The 18,917-nt window shown below is 37.7% G+C and overlaps 1 protein-coding gene across 3 annotated transcripts in view; it reads left to right on the plus strand.

Annotated features, from left to right (window-relative positions):
- The window catches only part of FOXJ3 (forkhead box J3), a 153,943-nt gene that overhangs the window by 20,753 nt on the left and 114,273 nt on the right, over positions 1-18,917 (plus strand). For all 3 annotated transcript variants that reach the window (XM_047724681.1, XM_047724683.1, XM_047724682.1), the window contains exon 2: positions 3,331-3,391. In XM_047724681.1, coding sequence (XP_047580637.1) covers positions 3,348-3,391 — 44 coding nt within the window. In that variant the 5' untranslated portion in view covers positions 3,331-3,347. The remainder of the gene's footprint in view (positions 1-3,330; positions 3,392-18,917) is intronic.

Raw genomic sequence — 18,917 nt, forward strand, 5'->3', positions numbered from 1 at the left:
ATCAAGAGTTGGATGCTCAGTTGACTGAGCCACCCAGGTGCCCCTGTAGTAAGTGTTTTTGTACAACTGTCACTGCTATCTAGTGCCAGAACACTTTAATCATTCCGGAAAAAATCTCATAGAAATCACTCCGTGACCCCCCATCTTTTGGTTACTACTAATCAATTTTCCAAATATGTGGTCCTTTGTGTCTGACTTCTTTCACTTAGCATGAGGCTTTCAAGGTTCAGCTATGGTGTGGCATGTAACAGGACTTCATTCCTTTTTATGGCCGAATAATAATATTGTATATTATGGATAGTGTGTATATATGCCACATTTTGTGTATCCATTCATAAGTTTTTTTTTTTTTTAAGATTTTATTTATTTATTTGACAGACAGAGATCACAAGTAGGCAGAGAAGCAGGCAGAGGGGGAGGGGGAAGCAGTCTCCTCACTGAGGAGAGAGCTCGATTCAGGGCTTCATCTCAGGACCCCAGGATCATGACCTGAGCTGAAGGCAGAGGCTTTAACCCACTGAGCCACCCAGGTGCCCCTCCATTCATAAGTTTAACGTTTGATTTTATTCAACTTTTTGGCCATTTATAAGTAATACTGCTATGAACATTTATGTGCAAGTTTTTGTGAACATATGCTTTAAATTCTCTTGGGTATGCACACATACACGTATACACATAGACACAGATGTGTGTAGGATTGAGTTGCTGGATAATATGGTAGCTTTTGGAGGAGTTATCTTTGTTTTTGCTGAAGCTGATATTGTAGAATATAGATTGTGATTTAGATTTAAAAGTCAAATGGGCTAATTCACTCTCCACATTCTCTTATCCCCACCGTTCCAATCTAGACCATGGGCCAGCCCTCCTGATATGTAGACTGTCAGGGTCAACAGAGCAGGTGCATCCAGATCACTGCCTGTAGAGTCCTGATGTAGGTCCTGAGTTAGCTCTACCCAGTAATCAAGATACTTAACTCTTTGATGAGGAGTGGCCTAAGAGCCTAGGAGTGTTTAGAGAAGTCATTCCTCTTAGAAATCAAGGATTGGAAAGAAGTGTTCTATTTTAACAAGGGCAAAGGAAGGAGTTGGGCTAGAAGACCATTCTTAGATAAAAGGACTGTGTCATTTTATGATAGTAAATACATTAAAGAAGATGATGAATTTTGTTTTGGAATGATAGATTTGGGTTTTCCAAGATGGAATGTTAGATATTTATGTTTGGAGATTGATTCCTGTTAGAGACACAAATTTGAGATTCATACAGGTAATTGAAATAGGAGTAGTTAAATCACCCATAAAGTAAGCAGTAAAGTGTCTAGTAATTAAGTAATTACCATAAGGTTTTGATTCTGCAAACTGATGTTTCAGCTATATCTTTCTCTGAGTGCCTTGTGGAATTCCTTCTGGGTTTTGTGATTTTTGATTGTTAATTAATTTACTTATTTTTATTTTTAAAATTTATTTTTTAAGATTTTATTAGAAAGTGCTCACATGAGAGAGCACAAGCAGGAAGGAGAGGAGTAAGCAGGCTCCTCACAAGCAGGGAGCCCACTATGGGGCTCAGTCCCAGGACCCTGGGATCTTGACCTGAGCTGAAGTTAGACGTGTAACTGACTGAGTCACCCAGGCACCCATGAAGTTACTTATTTTGGTACCAGATAGTGAGAATAATTCTAGGCCTAGATCAAAGGCAGATTCCCCAGAGGATTTGCATTTGCTTTCTCAAGGATGGGTGGGGAATACTACCATTCTAGGACTACCGTAAACCGAATTCTAAGTATGAATCTTTTTAAACCGTAATCTAGGTGGGAGCTTATGGTTATGAATATTGGGGGGGATACTGTTTTACTGCAATCATTGTCCCATCCCTTGTTGGCACTCAGTGGCCAAGGTTAAGAAACATTTTTCCTTGCTATCTCTTGGGTAACACCTGGACTTTGCCTTTTGAACCTTGAGCCCCATTGGTCTTCTGAGCGCAAGCTGAAATTCATAGGGTTTGGCAAAATGCCTTGAGGGTGAATGAAAGCTGGTTTCAGTACCCTGCATACTTATTTAGTTTCTCTGTTATATTTAGTTTTTGGCCTTGATCAGATGTTACTTTCCTTCAGGATTTTTGATTAATTTATAAAGACTAAGAGATTTTATCCAGTATTTGTAATTTACAGTGACATGTTGATTAAGCTATCTATTCTGTCATTCTAGCAGAAGTAGAAGTGCCTTGTCTCTCTCATGTGCATGCAGGAACAGTTAGATGCTGAGAATTCATTCAGCCTCTAGATTAAAGTTTATAAACTTAGGACAGAATCTGATGTTTTGTTTGGTCCACATAGTATTTAGAAAAGAAAAATCAGGAGATTTCAAATAAAATTTTGTGTATCTTGCTTCTTCTGAAAAATTGGTTCTTGGAATATTGGGTTTGTAATCCTGCTTAGCAGCAGTTAGCTGGAACCAGACTAGCAGCCAATCCATCCCCTTCAGTATGAACATGTTTTCTTTAGTTGTACAGTCTCAACCATTTGCACAGTATATGCATATGTATGTGCTTATGCCCATTCCAACTTCTCTCATTCATGTTACGTGTAGACAGTTGTTTATCATCCTTGTGCCAGGTAGTAGTGCTAATAGACCATTTTACATTTGTTCATTGATTTATTTAATTCTAGTAACAAACCTGCAATTTGTCCTAATGAGTAAATAAAATTATATAGGCAGTATTTATCGCCAAGTTACAGATGAAGAATTTGAGGTTCAGTGAGGTTAAAGAAATTCTTCAAGGTCTCGTAGTGTCATAATTGAATTTGAAGCTAGAGCTTCTTATTCAAAATTCCTTCTGTTTGAATGCTATTTTTAACTTTCTTTTAAACAATGGAACTGTTCTTCACATGAAGTCTTAGTGAATTCTGGTATATAAAATCAATAAAGGTAGCACTGTTTTGATTGAAGAGTAGATGAGGTAGGGGACAATTATGTGGGGATGGGAACCTGCATACTCACTCTTTAGTCTCCTTTAGGTACTTCTCCCGGATCAGTAGGATTCTGCTAAATAGTTGGGACACACTCTCTGTATAACAAGCATAATAATTTGTTAAATTTTATGAGTTTTCAGCTCTCTTGGATATTACAGTTCTAGTGTTACCTATTTCTCTTATGCCTCCTGTTATGTCTGTCTTCAGTATAATTCCTCTTACTGTTTAATAGCATTTTTGATTTAGATTGTGGTGAATCTTTTAGCCTTCTATTTCTTTTCAGAGTGTTTTAATTAGAAATGAATCTTATTTATAGTTTAGCTTACTTTGGAGCTTCTGATAACTAACTCTTCTTTACTTTTCAGATTTTCTTTGTGGCCAGATGGGTTTGTATGGACAGGCTTGTCCATCTGTAACTTCGTTAAGGTGAGTGCTATTTTTTTCTTTATTGGGACATGTAACGTTTTAAAAGTTACGCTGGTCAGGTCATATTAGAATGAATTTCAAGGTGAGGTTCATAATAAAATACTGTTTGTTTTGTTGGGCAGTGCTATTTGATGGATTGGGAGATATTTTTGCCTGTAGAGAAATTTGTGGTAATGGGATTTGGATTTTAATTTCCACTTAGTGAATTTACATATGTTCTTGTATATGGAATGACAAAGTTTTTATACTTCATTTCTTTTTAAAAATATTCTGCTTTCTACTTGTTTTAATTAGAAAATACACAGTAAATTTTACTGCTTTTGTAGCAGATTAAATAAGACTTGGTGCTAGTTTTTAATCTCTTTCTAAATGATGATATAAACATGATACCTAGGTTATCCTCATTTACAGTAAATAAGTAAAGCTTAAAAAGTAGGAACTAAATTGTATACAGCCCAGTAGTCTTGGATTTTTTTGAAGTTGCTAAATCTTTTCTACAAATTAAATCTTACATGAAATCCTGTGAATAAAACAGATAAACACAGGCCTTTTCTGCTTGCTTATTAGGCTTTCATGTTCTACCCTCACAATTGCCCGTGAGGGATTGTTGCAGTTCCCAGGGCACGGTTCGAAAAAATAACCTAAATTTAATCTGTTAATTGAAATCTTTCAGACTAGAATATGAAGCGTTGATGGCAGTATCTACTGATTACATGTAACTGCTGCAGCTAGGGGCATGTTGAGCACCTAATGTGTTGTTAGGCACTATTCTAAATGCTAGGACTGTAGCAGTGAACATAACAGATAAAAATCCTATAATCATGGAGCTACATTCTGGTGAAGGGACAATTAAACAAGAAATATCTGTTAGTCTATATGGTGCCAAAGGGAGCACAAGAAGTATGTTAGTGACAGTGATGAGGGCTAAGGTGAAGAATAAAATAGAGAAGGAGAATGGGAAATATAGGGGTTTATGTTATTTTAGCCAAGGAAAGCTTTACTGAAATGGTGACATTTGAAAACCTGAAAGAGTAACGGACTCTTCCATTTTGGGTTTGTGGACTATGAGCATTCCAGGCAGAAGGAATCCAGGAAACGATAAGGCAGGAGACTTGCCTTATGTATTGGAGGAACAATGAGAAAGTCAATATGGCTCGAGCAGAGTAAGTGATGAAGAGAGTTGGGATTACCCAGTTTTAGAGGGCAGAAGATCGAGAAGGGATAGAAAGGTGTTAGAGCCATGAATGTGAAGTCAAGGAATCATAATGCTTGAAAGCAATTCTGGTTGTCTAGAATGCCAGAGAAGAAAAATGGATTTGCATTTTTAAATACTTGAATTTTTAGCAGGCCGATGTTGGTTATCTTTTGTCCTCAGTAGAAAAGGTTTTACTCTGTATCATTATGGCACTTCTTTCCCTGAGAATGTGTCTCCAGCTTATTATGGAAATAGATGGAGAGATGGCTTTTCTACTTTGCTAGAGTCCATGTGTCCTCTGTCCCTAACTCCAAACAAGGGACAGCTATATAGCTCTGAAAAGAACCTATTAAAAAAAAAAAGACTATCATCATTTCTTTAATTCCAAAGCTGCTGTGGAGCTAATTGACTTAATAGTGATTACTGCCCAGTATGATGGGAAGAGTCATCCCCCCCCCCCCTTTTGTTTTTGAATATTTAAAGCTTTGGATATGGTTACATTGGGACATTTTGCAGACTTTGATCTACTGATTAGACTTCCTTAAAGATTTTTTAGTTGTGGGATATGCTGAAATAATGCTATACTAAAGTCATTGAGATTTTAAACTTCTTTGAGTATTTATGTTTAGATTTAAGCTTATATGTGACATTGGGTTAGGAATAATGTTTATCTAGCTTTTATGCTTGGTAGAAGTTACAGAATTGGAAGGGATGATGAAAGAAAAGAGATAACCATAACTTATTTGATAATTTGTAACTTACAATTCTTGTGCATATTATTCTAGAATCAAATTTTTTTGTGCATAAAGCTATACAGTTAGCATTTAACTAGTACTCTGTGGTGTCTGAGTTGGGTTATTTAGTATTCTTACATACATCTTTTAGTTCTGTAATATTCTGTATGGTCTATCTTTATAAAGCAGAGAGTTATTATTCTTAAATGTGTGGGTAGAAAACCATTGTTTGTCACTGCCCTTTTTTTTTTTTTTTTTTTTCCCCCCGGTAACTGGAAGCAGGCATTGAGTTTAATAAAAGGAAGAGGAGATGGGGGCGCCTGGGTGGCTCAGTTGGTTAAGCGACTACCTTCAGCTCGGGTCATGATCCTGGAGTCCCGGGATCGAGTCCCACATCGGGCTCCCTGCTCAGCAGGAAGTCTGCTTCTCCCGCTGACTTCTCTTCTCTCATGCTCTCTTTCTTTCATTGTCTCTCTCTGCCTCTCAAATAAATAAATAAAATATTAAAAAAAAAATAAAGGAAGAGGAGAGAAGAATGGCTATTTTTTTGATGGTGGTGGTGGGGGAGAAACCTGGATTACTTGAAACCACAATAAATTTTAGTCTACTTTCCCATAGTCTTCCCCAAACCAGAAATGACCTCCCCAGCAACACTGTCCAAATAGGAATAGGGCTAGAACTCTTAAGCCCACTGACAAATGCTTGTTTGCCATACCTCTGTTGGATGTATTGCCTTTATATCTTGTGTTACAATATCTGTATGTCCGCAAAATGGCTAGATTGAAAATAGGAAGTATATGAATTGGTGGAGAACGGAATTTTGGCTGGGAATGAGAAATGGGTAGGCAGGTAGGGATTTGTAGGCATAGGTAAGAGTGGGAGTGAACATTTTTGAGTAAATGAAGGTGGGGGGTGAAATGGAAGTATGTGACGTTTAAAAATTTGTTGGGTAGGAAAGAGAGTTAGTAAATCGGATTAAATCCCCCTCCACCCTTAAATATTTAGGCTAATAAACAAATATTGTTTTTTTTGTAGATGATAACTAGATATTTAATCTGAATATGTTACAATTATTTTTAAAATTGCACTTGCTGTATTTTATGTATTGGTAAGACAGAGAGCTGTTGTTAATGTCTTTATATCATGTAATTCTATACCAGTAGGTACTATGTAGAATTAGAAAAAGGCACCCCAGGGGTGCCTGGGTGCCTCAGTGGGTTAAGCCTCTGCCTTCGGCTCAGGTCGTGATCTCAGGGTCCGGGATTGAGCCCCACATCAGGCTGTCTGCTCAGTGGGGAGCCTGCTCCCGCCCCCCCCGCCCTGCCTACCTCTCTGCCTACTTGTGATCTCTCTCTGTCTGTCAAATAAATAAAATCTTAAAAAAAAAGTCACCCCATATTTTCTTTAACAGAATGATTGCAGGGGCACCTGGGTGGCTCAGTGGGTTAAAGCCTCTGCCTTCGGCTCAGGTCATGATCCCAGGGTCCTGGGATCGAGCCCCACGTTGGGCTCTTTGCTTGGCGGGGGCCTGCTTCCTCCTCTCTCTCTCTCTGCCTTCCTCTCTGCCTACTCGTGATCTCTGTCTGTCAAATAAATAAATAAATAAATCTTAAAAAAAAAAGAATGATTGCAAAAGATTTTGTAGTGATAGTAAGATATACTCTTTAAACAGGTTGCTTTTAATTGACACTTTGTTTTTCTTTGCTTGTTAGTATAAATGTCTTTATATCATGTAATTCTATGCCAGTAGATATTATGTGTGAATTAGAAAAAGGCATTCCATATTTTCTTTAAAAAAAGGATTGCAAAAGATTTTGTAGTGATAGATATACTCTTTTAAACAAGTTACTTTTTTTTTTTTTTAAGATTTTATTTATTTATCTGACAGAGAGAGATCACAAGCAGGCAGAGAGGCAGGCAGAGAGAGAGGGGGAAGCAGGCTCCCCGCTGAGCAGAGAGCCCGATGCGGGGCTCCATCCCAGGATCCTGAGATCATGACCTGAGCCGAAGGCAGCGGCCTAACCCACTGAGCCACCCAGGCGCCCCTAAACAAGTTACTTTTAATTGACACTTTGTTTTTCTTTGCTGGTTGGTATATGTGTCATTGAATTTTAGCAGAACTTATAAACAATACTATATTCTATATAATGAGACTTAATTTTTGAATCAGGACCCTGTCAGGGGGCAGAAATCACACCACTTGTTTGAACAGAGATATTTTAACAGAATCATTAATTACGTACTAAGTTGTTAAGTAGGTAGCAGAAGGGAGAAAAATAAAACTTAAGTATCATGGAGGGAGACACTTCAAGAAGCATCAACCAGCCCCAAGGGCTTAGAGACCAAAGGGAAAACCTAGAGACTTAGGAGGAAGGGTCATATAGAACCAAAACTCAGACTTTGAGGAGAAGGCACTACATGGCTAGTGCTGGTGTCTGAACTCAAAAGAGGGGTCCCATGGGTTTGAGACATATACCCATGAGTCTCATACCCATGAGGAATGGGTATTGACTGGTCTTTGTGTCTTTCCCTGGGGTAGATGAAGATAGTTCTACAAGTCTAAAAAACTATAAACTGGATTCACTTACTACTATAGGAGGATCTCCTGTTGTGGGGACAGAGAGAGAAATTTTTGCTGGGGTAATGCTGTTATGACGCCCAAAGACTAGACAGGAAGGCACCAGTATCTTTTTCCTTCTTCAGGATTTCAGTCCATCTTTAAATGTTTCCTCTTGGCAGAGTTTTAGAGGAAACCACCTGGCAAAGCACAGATGTGGTTTGCAGAGTCCCAGTTTTCAGCATCATTAAGGCAGATTGGGAAAGTAGGGGTGGGGGTTTGGAGCTGAGAGGCAATGACTTAGTAACTTGTTCCAACAACCTACTAAGTAGGGTATAAAAAGATGTTTTTTAAGGTCTGTTTTGCATCCAGTGTTTATGTGGTTTTAGTAGAATACTAACATGTTGCTAGAAGAAAAAACAATCCCAATTTGGTAAATCATATGAATTTATATTAAAAATTGTTATAAAATTCACAGATATTCCTGCAATCTGAATCTATTGCATTCATATCCTGAGTTTGGATGGTGAGAATCTAGATAGTGAATAGTGAGTCCTCTAATTTTTTTTCAGTTCCTCTGTTTTGAATAATAATGAGAATTCAGGTAAATGAGTGATATGGTTTCTAGCATACAAGAAAATCTTAAAAATTTAGCAGAATCTGCTTGGTTCCTGAGTTTGTATAAGATGGATTTGAATCCCAAGATGTACCTGTATTTTATTTATTTCCACGTACAGATTCAGAAAGAGCAAGAGCTTACCAAAAAAAGTAGAAACTTTCTTTGAACATTTGTTTTCTACCGACAAGTAAACATACATGTGTATATAACCTACTTCTTTCACATGTTGTAGCAATAGACTATTGTTATGATTTGGTTTGATTAAAGCAAAATAAAATCTGATGTTTCTTTAGATTTGTTCAGATGAGGCCTTTTCTGCATTTCTACATCGCCTGATAATTTTTAAGAGGATTGATTTTACAGTTCACATGTATATAAATACTGGGATACTGGATGTTATCAGTAGCACTATAGGTAGTTTCTGGTGACACTTAACTACCTTCTACCTGATATTTCTTCCTTTTGTTGTTGTTTTTCCATTTTTACCCCATTTTGCACTTGCTTTTTCCTTTTTGTTATGCTTCTCCCTTTAAAAATTAATTAATTAATTAATTAATTAATTTTAGAGTGTGCCTGCACCGCACCCCCCCCCCACCATGCCTGTGACCTGGGGGAGGGGCAGAGGAGAGGGAATCCTCAAGCAGATTCCCCACTGAGCACTGAGCCCAACATGGGGCTCTGTCCCACGACCCTGATACCATGACTGAGCCAAAATCAAGTTGGCGTTTTAACTGAATGAGCCACATCGGTGACCCTGTTATGCTTCTCCCTTAAAGATACCTTTTATTATTGATCCAGTCTGTCTGTTTAGGATATACTAGGAAACACATAGGGATGTTTTAGCACCAGAGAAGCTCATGTGTTAGTGTCTCAGATGAATTTCCTGTTCATCTGTTTCCTCATTTCTCCTTTCTTGATATTGATGACCCCGCTATTTAGAATGACCAGAGAAGGGTGGATTTATTTTAAGACCTCTTGCTGCCTTGTTTTGAGTAATAGCCTTGGTATTTTGAAGGCAGCTCTGGTATGTAATCTTAGAATTAGGTAGATACAGGTTTAAATCTCTGCCACGTATTACCCATATGATCTTAGAAAGTTACTCATTTTTTCCAGTTTTGCAGCAATAGGATTGTTAATGCTAACCTCAATGGTCTGTTAGGATTCATGGGATTAAATATATACATAAGTCACCTTGCATATTTTTTTCCTCTTTTTCTCAATGGTAGAAAGCAAAAGGGAATAAAAGAGGACAGATTTGTGTCCTTTGCTCTCAGCTCAAGAGCATGGGGATTTGTTTTCTCACTTCTATTTCCCTTTCACTCTGAATTCTTAGATTCTAGATTATCTACCAGTAGTGTTCAGGTTTGTAGCTGGCCTTCAGGCCAAGGATGTTGCTGATGTTGAATATTACATGTTTATTATATTCATAGTTTTATGCTATGAGGTCTCTCCCACACAGTGGCAAAATAGCTTTTGCATTATCATGCCATAGTTCATCATTGTTACCATGTTTATCAAGCTTTTTGGGGGAATTGATAGAATCTATTAATTTGCATGTCTAGATGTGGCATATTCTGATTAAATAAAGAGTAATGAGAGACCCTCTTAATTTTGACAATTATAGAAACTTTTCTGAACATATTTTGAACTTTTCTGACTTATCTTGTAAAACTTTATTGTCTGATATATTTGCCATTAGCCTCATGTAAATTAATTAAAAATAAAAACAAAAAATCAGTTTCTTAGTCACACTAGCCACATTTTAAGTGCACAGTAGCCACACATGGCTAATGGCAATCATACTGTATATCACACATACATTTCCATTGTTGCAGAAAGTTCTGGGCAGTGCTGGCTTAGAGCATCCTAAATGTAATTTAATTTTTGATTTTGGATGACCAAATGCCCTAGCACTTCCATTTCAGAATATTAGGTATTGAAGAGTAATGTTGACTAGTCATTGACTTAAGGACATGTTATTAAGTCACTTTTGTGACTACTGACTTTGATATCTACCGTTCATGATGTTCTCACTACTAGACCAGGCATTATTTAAACATTTTAAAGTATATTAATTAAATCCCTTCAGTAGCTCCATAACTTTGGTACCACTGTTATCTTCATTTCATAAATGAGGAAATAGGTACAAAAGCTTAGCTGAAGGACATACAGTGAATAAAGGGACAGAGCTGGGGTTTATATGTAGGCCTTGCTCCAGTGCCCATGCTCTTAATCACGAAGTTCTTCTTGACTGTCAGTAGTCATCATAACCTGAGGTGTTTTCTTAAAATGAGGGATGTCAAAAATATTCCACTTAATTGAGGATACTATAGAAAATAATTAGAAAAGGGAAATAATGCTGGAAACAGGAAAAAGGGGATAGAAAACTAGTGATTTACTTCCGAAATATGTTCTCTAAAATTGGAAAAAATCTTACTATGCAAGGAAGCAGATTTTTTTATGGGGAGATGGTAGAGAAATTTGAGTTGCCATGAATTCATATATGTGGGGGAAATAATATCAGGTAATAGGGAATAAAAAGCATCACTGGGTGTATTGGCAAAGTAAAAGGAGTTAAATATAAAATCTATGCCTGGGCGCCTGGGTGGCTCAGTTGGTTGAGCAACTGCCTTCAGCTCAGGTCATGATCCCAGACTTCTAGGATCAAGTCCCGCATCGAGCTCCCAGCTCCTTGGGGAGTCTGCTTCTCCCTCTGACCTTCTCCTCTCTTATGCTCTCTCTCACTCATTCTCTCTCAAATAAATAAAATCTTTAAAAAAAAAAAAATCTATGCCTGTGAGCAGTGTATAAGGTATAAAATAATACTGAAAAATAAAAAGGTGTTATGATTTGATTTAGTAAACTTATTTTAGTCAAGCTTTACTTGGCTGCAAGTAAAGGAAACCAGCACTGGATGTATCAAACAAAACAGAAAAGGAATTTATTTGTGGAGAATACTGGGGTATTTCACAGAACCGAGAGATGGCTGGATCTCTTGAGGGGATAGAACTTAGGTTCTTAGGAACCTAGGCAGTATACTCCTTTGTTGATTTTCTCTGATTATAATTTATTTCTTCATTTCTACAAACCAGCTTTCTTTACCCTTCTGACACATGGCCATCCTGTACCTCTCAGGTTCATAGCTTCTTCATTCAGGAGACCAGCCCAAACCATTTCAGTCCTAATTCTGAATTCCTGATGAAGAAAATCAAGGTGAACAACTTAGGTCAGGTGTCAGCCCTGGTTCTCATCCTTTAATTTATTGTAGTACTTGTATAGCTGGTAGAGATAAGACTTTCAAGGCCCTGGGAATGGAGACAACTCTGAGAAAGGGCATGGTGAAGTAGTCAGAAGTTCTGATAAAAAGCAGCATGTTCCCAGTGTAGGGTGAGAAGAGTTAGGATTTTAAGACAGGATTTTTTTTTTTTTTTTTTTTTTTTTTTAAGATTTTCTTTCTTTATTTATTTGACAGACGAAGATCACAAGTAGGCAGAGAAGCAAGCAGAGAGAGAGGAGGAAGCAGGCTCTCCGCAGAGCAGAGAGCCCGATGCGGGGCTCAATCCCAGGACCCTGGGATCATGACTTGGGCCGAAGGCAGAGGCTTAACCCACTGAGCCACCCAGGCGCCCCAAGAGAGGATATTTTTTTAGGATTCAGACCCTTTCCTTGTAGTCATATGGGTAGTGCATGGGAGACTTGATTCTCACCTTCCTTTTGGAATTGTGGATTTGGAATCAGACTCTTGTTCCAGTCATTTTTAATTTGACAGATACATAATACATACCCATTATGTCCTTACTAGCATTCAAGATTCTCATAGAAACAACAAAAGGAAAGGACAACAGAAAGATTATTTTGCCCCATGCTAATGATGCTTACTAGAGCCTAAAGGGTAGGTGCTTATGGACAGGTCCTTGTTGAAGGTTGTGCTGAATGGAGATTTTTAAGGATAGGAACAGCTTTCTTTGCAGTTAACACTCTTTTCTACCATCTCCCTATGTATCTTTGGAACTTAGAAAGTGATACATTAGTAAAAAAGTAGAATTGGAGGTTATGGGACAATGAGACTTCGAATTAGTAGAGCCTGAGAAAAAGATAATGCTTCTTTATTACAAGCAGGCCTATAGATGATTTAAAAAATAAAACCCCAAGAAACCCATGCAATGCAATCAGAGGATCACTGGATTGGAAGCCGTATAAAATGGGGATAATTATTCATGCTTTTCCTTATAGCACAAATGTAGTTATTTTTGTCATTGATATCAAGACAAAGCTATGGAGTTTAAATTCATAAAGGAAGATATTGCTGGTTTTCAGATTGATTTGAATGTTTTAATGGGTATCACTGTGATTTTAATTTGTCTTTTCCTGTTGACTAATGATGTTGTACTTCTTTTCATGTGTTTATTGACTACCTATATGTCTTTATTCAAATCTTTTGCACATTTTGAAATCCCGACCCCCACCTGCCTTTCTGTCTACTTGTGATCTCTTTCTCTCTGTCAAATAAATAAAATCTTAAAAAGATTTTATTTATTTATATGACAGCGAGATACACAGTGAGAGAGGGAACGCAAGGAGGGGGAATGAGAGGGAGAAGCAGGCTTCCTGCTGAGCAGGGAGCCGGATGCGGGGGCTCTATCCGAATTGGGGGTCTGACTGGAGCCAAAGGCAGACACTTAATGACTGACCTACCCAGGTGCCCCCAGTTTTTTTGTTAGAGCAAAAAAAAGTTTAAAAATTTTTGGTTCCAATTTCTTTTTTCTTTTTATGTCTTAGCTGAGAAATCCTAACCACTCCAAATTTTTCCTCCCCCCCCACATATTTAAAACAGCTTAAGGGGTGCCTGGGTGGCTCAGTGGGTTAAGCCGCTGCCTTCGGCTCGGGTCATGATCTCAGGGTCCTGGGATCGAGCCCCGCATCGGGCTCTCTGCTCAGCAAGAAGCCTGCTTCCCTCTCTCTCTCTCTCTGCCTGCCTCTCCGTCTACTTGTGATCTCTCTCTGTCAAATAAATAAATAAAATCTTAAAAAAAAAAAAATAAAAAATAAAACAGCTTAAAAAAAAACTTTATTGAGATGTAATTGACATGGTTTGATGTGGTGAGTGTCCCCCCTGCCCCCCCCCCCCCCCCAGTGAAATTACTACCACAATATATCCATCATTCTCAAAAGTTTCCTGGTGTTGCTGTGTGATTCTTCCTTCTTGTTACTTTCTGCAAGGAATCAACTGATCTGCTTTTCTGCCTCTGAATGTATGTTTGCATTTTCTCAAGCTGTATAAAACTGGAACTGTACAGTATGTATTCTTTGTCCAGCTTCTTTCATTTAGCATAATTACCTTGAGAGTCACTGATGCATCAATAGTTAATACTTTTTTGTTCCATTGGATATATGTGCAACAATATTTACCTGCTGGTGCATTTTTGGATTGTTCTCTGGTTTTAGCTCTTACGAGTAAAAATGCAATGAACATTTGTATGTATGTCTTTGTGTGGACATATGATATATTTTGGGTGAATACTCGGGAATGAAATGATTGGATCATATGGTAGGTTTATGTTTAACTTTTAAAAAAAGTCTCAAAATGTTTTTGAAAGTGGTGTACCATTTTAAGTTCCCATTAGCAGTATGTGAGAGTTCTAGTTGCTCCATATTTTTAGCAATGCTGGGTGCAGTTAGTTCTGGTAGGTATGTAGTGATACCTCTGTATAATTTTAATTTGTGATTTTTTTAAAATCACTAATGATCTTGAGCATCTTTTCATGTGCTTCTTTAGCATCATATATTTTCTTGTTGAAGTATCTGTTCAGATCTTTTGCCCATTTAAAAAAATTGGGTGTTTTTTATTATTAAGTTTTGGGAATACAAAGGACTTGAGATACAAGTCCTTCTTAAGATACCCTCTTTGCATCCACTTTTCTTCCAGTCCGTCGCTTGTCCTTTCATTCTCCTCGTGGTGTCTTTTGAAGGGCAGAAGTTTTTAATTTTGTTAAAGTCCAGCTTACCAGTTGTTTCCTTTTATGAATTGCGATTTTTTTTTTTCATGTCCTATCTGGGAAATACTTGCTTAACCAAATGTTCCAAAGATTTTCTCTTATGATTTCTTCTAGATGTCTTCTAGTTTTAGCTTTTACTTTCTGTAATTCACTTTGCAGGTTTTTGTATATGATGTGAGATAAAGGATATTGTTTATGTTTTTCTCATATAGATAACCAATTGTTTCAGCATCATTTTTTGGACGGTTTTTCCTAACGTGGCACCTTTATCAAAAATCAGTTGACCAGTGAAGTAAGTGAAAGGGATTAAGAGGTGTAGAATTCCAGTTACAAAATAAATAAGTCATAGAAATGAAAAGTATAGCATAAGAAATATAGGTAGTAATATTGTAGTAATGTTATTACTGGTGACTGTATTTACTGTGGTGAGCATTGAGTAACATTGAATTGTGGAATCAGTATGTTGTACACCCAAAACTAATAAGACATTGTATGTCAACGATGCTTTAATAAGAATAATTATAATAATAAATTAGTTGATGTACATGGGTAGGTTCGTTTTTGGACCCTGTTCTGTTGATTTATATGTCTATCTTTGTACTAAAACCACTTGTGTTGGTTATAGTGTCTTAAAATCTGGTGGGCATAAGTACTCTGTTCTCTTCAAGTTGAGAAAGAACCTGATAATCAAGTATCTATTTAGTGGCAGGTTGAAAGTTGAGGTAAAGAAAAACTCATATTTATAAACTGCAAAGTAAATTTTTAGAAGATGGTAAAGAATGTGAGCACATGTGAGGAAACAGGTCGTTTCATTAAGAAAAGATAGTGACGATTTATGGAAGAAGTTGCTGTGCTTGATGAGAAGAAAAAGGATAAAGTCTGTTAAAGGCAGCAAAGGTGAGAAACTTTGAAGTGATGAAGACAAGAAATAAGAAATAGAAACAAAAATGTGGGGTCTTTAGGAGCCAATAATAGAACAAGCAGAATAAGTCTCTAGGCAGAGAGACTTCCTTAGGGTCTGCTAAGTTTAAGCTGAGCAGCTTTTTATAGATTACTAATAAATGTTCTACCCTAAATAGCACTGGGATTTCTATGGAAGTTAGTCCTTTTCAGACCTTTTCACACTATAGAATGATAATCAGTATTGATGTGTTATGTAAACTGACAATGATTGATGTGCTCTTAGAATAGAAGGTCTGTTCATTTAGATTTTGATCGTATGGTCAATTGACTCATGGTGAAATTCCTTCAGAGTCTAGCTTAACTCATTCCCACTTATTTTTTGGAATTAATGAATATACCTTTGGAATATTCTGTAGTTTTTCTCTCTTTCAGTGATTACTGTTTTAAAGTTTAGAATTAAGTGTCTTCTCCACCCAGCTCCCCCCCTCTCTATTCACTCTTTAAAATTTTTGGTCCATTTCTTATGAAAACTTAAAGTCTATTTAGTGTAATAGACTGAGTTCAGTCTAATTTTTTTTTAACTTAGCCATACTTGAAATTGTAAGAAGGAATATGAGTAGACCTTATATGATACTCTGAGAACGACTGTGACTCAAGTAATTTATACATATTACAGACATTCTGTATTGTTAAATAGCTGTATATCAGATTGCCTATTTAAGATGACTTAAAGGAAATTAAGAGGTTGATTTTTGGCCTTTTCAGATTCTGTGCACCTCATGAAAAGCCTGATGTTACCTACTTCTTGTGGCCAGGGAAATGTAAATGATACCAAACTTTATTTATTTATTTATTTTTAAAGATTTTAGTTATTACCTGAGAGAGAGCGAGAAAGAGCAAGCATGAGCTGGGGGTGGGGGGCAGAGGGAGAGGAAAAAGCAGGCTTTCAGGGGCGAGGGGGCTTGATCCCAGGGTCCCGGGATCACAGCCTGAGCCAACGGCAGGCACTTAACTAAGCCACCCAGGTGTTCCACAATGTGGAACCCATTTTGTTGTGTGCTCCACACTGTGGAGACTTCATTGACAAAGGAGGAAACAAGCAAGCATGTCTTTTTTTTTTTTTTTTTTAAGATTTTATTGATTTGACAGAGACACAGTGAGAGAGGGAACACAAGCAGGTGGAGTGGGAGAGGGAGAAGCAGGCTTCCTGATGAGCAGGGAGCCTGATGTGGGTCTCTATTCCAGGACCCTGTGCTTAGGACCCGAGCTGAAGGCAGATGCTTAACAACTGAGCCATCCAGGCACCCTATTTTTTTTTTAAAGGTGTCTAATAGTTGTAATTTTTTTTAAAGATTTTATTTATTTATTTGACAGACAGAGATTCCAAGTAGGCAGAAAGGCAGATAGAAAGAGAGAGGGGGGAAGCAGGCTCCCTGCTGAGCAGAGAGCCTGATGCGGGGCTCGAACCCAGAACGCTGGGATCATGACCTGAGCCGAAGGCAGAGGCTTTAACCCACTGAGCCACCCAGGCGCCCCTAATAGTTCTAATTTTTGGATGTCTACTCTATGCCAGACATTAACTCTGTATTATGGTGTTCCACATTTACTACTCACAGCAGATCTGTTTGTTAGCCTTGTCTAGGGATGCATTTAATAAGTGGGAGAGTGAGAGTTCAAGCTTTTTGAGTGACTCAGAAGCCCTTACTCTTCATTACATTTGTACTGTACTGGAAACTGTAATCTTTGGCCTTTGAGTTGATGAGTTATTATAACATGGTTCTTAAATTTTTTGGTCTCAAAAATTACTTAGTATCCAAGGAGCTTTTGTTTATATGTTGTATCTATTAAAATGTATTGCATTAGTAATTAAAACTAAGAAGAAATTAAAATATTAATTTACATAGAAATGACAGCAAACCATAATGTTAACAAAGACATGTTTTATGAAAGATTAACTATATTTTCCAAAACAAAACAAAGTAAGATTAGCATTGCTTTACATTTTTGCAAATTTTTAAAAAATTTTTTAAATTTTTACAATATTTTATTTATTTGCCAGAGAGAGAGAGAGAGAGAACACGCAAGCAGGTGAGTGGCAGGCAGAGGGAGAAGTAGGGCTCCATACTGAGCAAGGACCCTGATGTGCTACTCGATACCAGGACCCTGGAATCATGACCTGAGCCAAAACAGATGCTTAACTGACTGAGCCACCAGGGTTCCCAACATTTTTGCAAATTTTAAAAACTGATTTAATAGAGCTGGATTCTCACTCTGCCTGTGCATTCAGTCTGATGTGATAACACCCATCACATAGCATGTGAAAAGCTCCACTGTACACTTATCAGAGGATTAGAGTGGAAAAGGCAGATAACCTCTTACGAAAATTGTTTTGACCCTTCGGATTCCCTGAAAGGGTTTCTGGACCACACTTTGAGGACAGCTGAATCCTAGACATCACATGTAGAGTTTAAGCTGTTTAGCATTTTCTGTGCATCATACTTAACCCTAAAAAGACAGGATTACCTTCTCTGAATGTTAGCTTCTGCCAGCATTGATGCCAGACTACTGGTATAATGTGTAGTGAGTAGGATTGTAGAGAGGTTAGTATAGACACTTCAATGAGATAGTGCATATGTGTTACTCAGAGGATTTTTATTATATGTATATTGTACATACCTGTATTTTAAACTAAGTATAAGGTGTATTAACAGCAGATTCTGGGTTTTTAATCTTGTTTTTGAAGATTTTATTTATTTGAGAGAGAGCAACCCAGAGAAAAAGCAGGAGGAGAGAGAGAAGCAGACTCCCCACTGAGCAGGGACCCCGACATGGCACTCGATCCTAGAAGCCTGGAATCATGACCTGAGCAGAAGGCAGAATTTAACCAACCAAGCCACCCAGGTGCCCCAGGGTTTTTAATTTTTTGTTTAAGAGAGAGTGAGCACACACACGGTGCACATGAGTGGGGTGAGGGAGGGTGGGGGGGGTGTGGGCAGAGGGAGAGAAAGAATCCTGAGAAGGCTCAAAGCTCAGCAGCACAGAGCCCAACACTGGGTTTGATCCCAGGACCCTGAGCCAAAATCAAGAGTCGAACACACACACAAAAAAAGAGTCAAACGCTTAACTGTCTGAGCCACCTAGGTACCCCTCTGTGTTTTTAAATAACAGCTACAAAGATGGCTTTGAGTGTTCTTGTGTTAAAGGAATTAGTGTTCATCAGTTTTTCCAGCTACTCAGAGATTCCAGTAGGTGAGATTTAAATGCAAAATACAGTATTTACTTGATGACAGAATACAGTTGAGTGGTTAATGCCCAGAAATGTTTATTTTTTCCTTCCTATACATTATGGAACAAAAGATACCTAAGATGAGAATTACACATACAGTGTGAAAGTATCTTTTGACCACATGATCCCTAAGTTTGTAGCCTGAATGGAGTTCCAAGTAGGAATATGGCTTGTATGAACTTAGAATACAGTTTTATGAATCTAAGATTATATGTAGAGTAATTTGGAGAGAATCT

The sequence above is a fragment of the Lutra lutra genome, chromosome 4 (assembly GCF_902655055.1).
Source record: "Lutra lutra chromosome 4, mLutLut1.2, whole genome shotgun sequence".
Classification (NCBI taxonomy): Eukaryota; Metazoa; Chordata; class Mammalia; order Carnivora; family Mustelidae; genus Lutra; species Lutra lutra.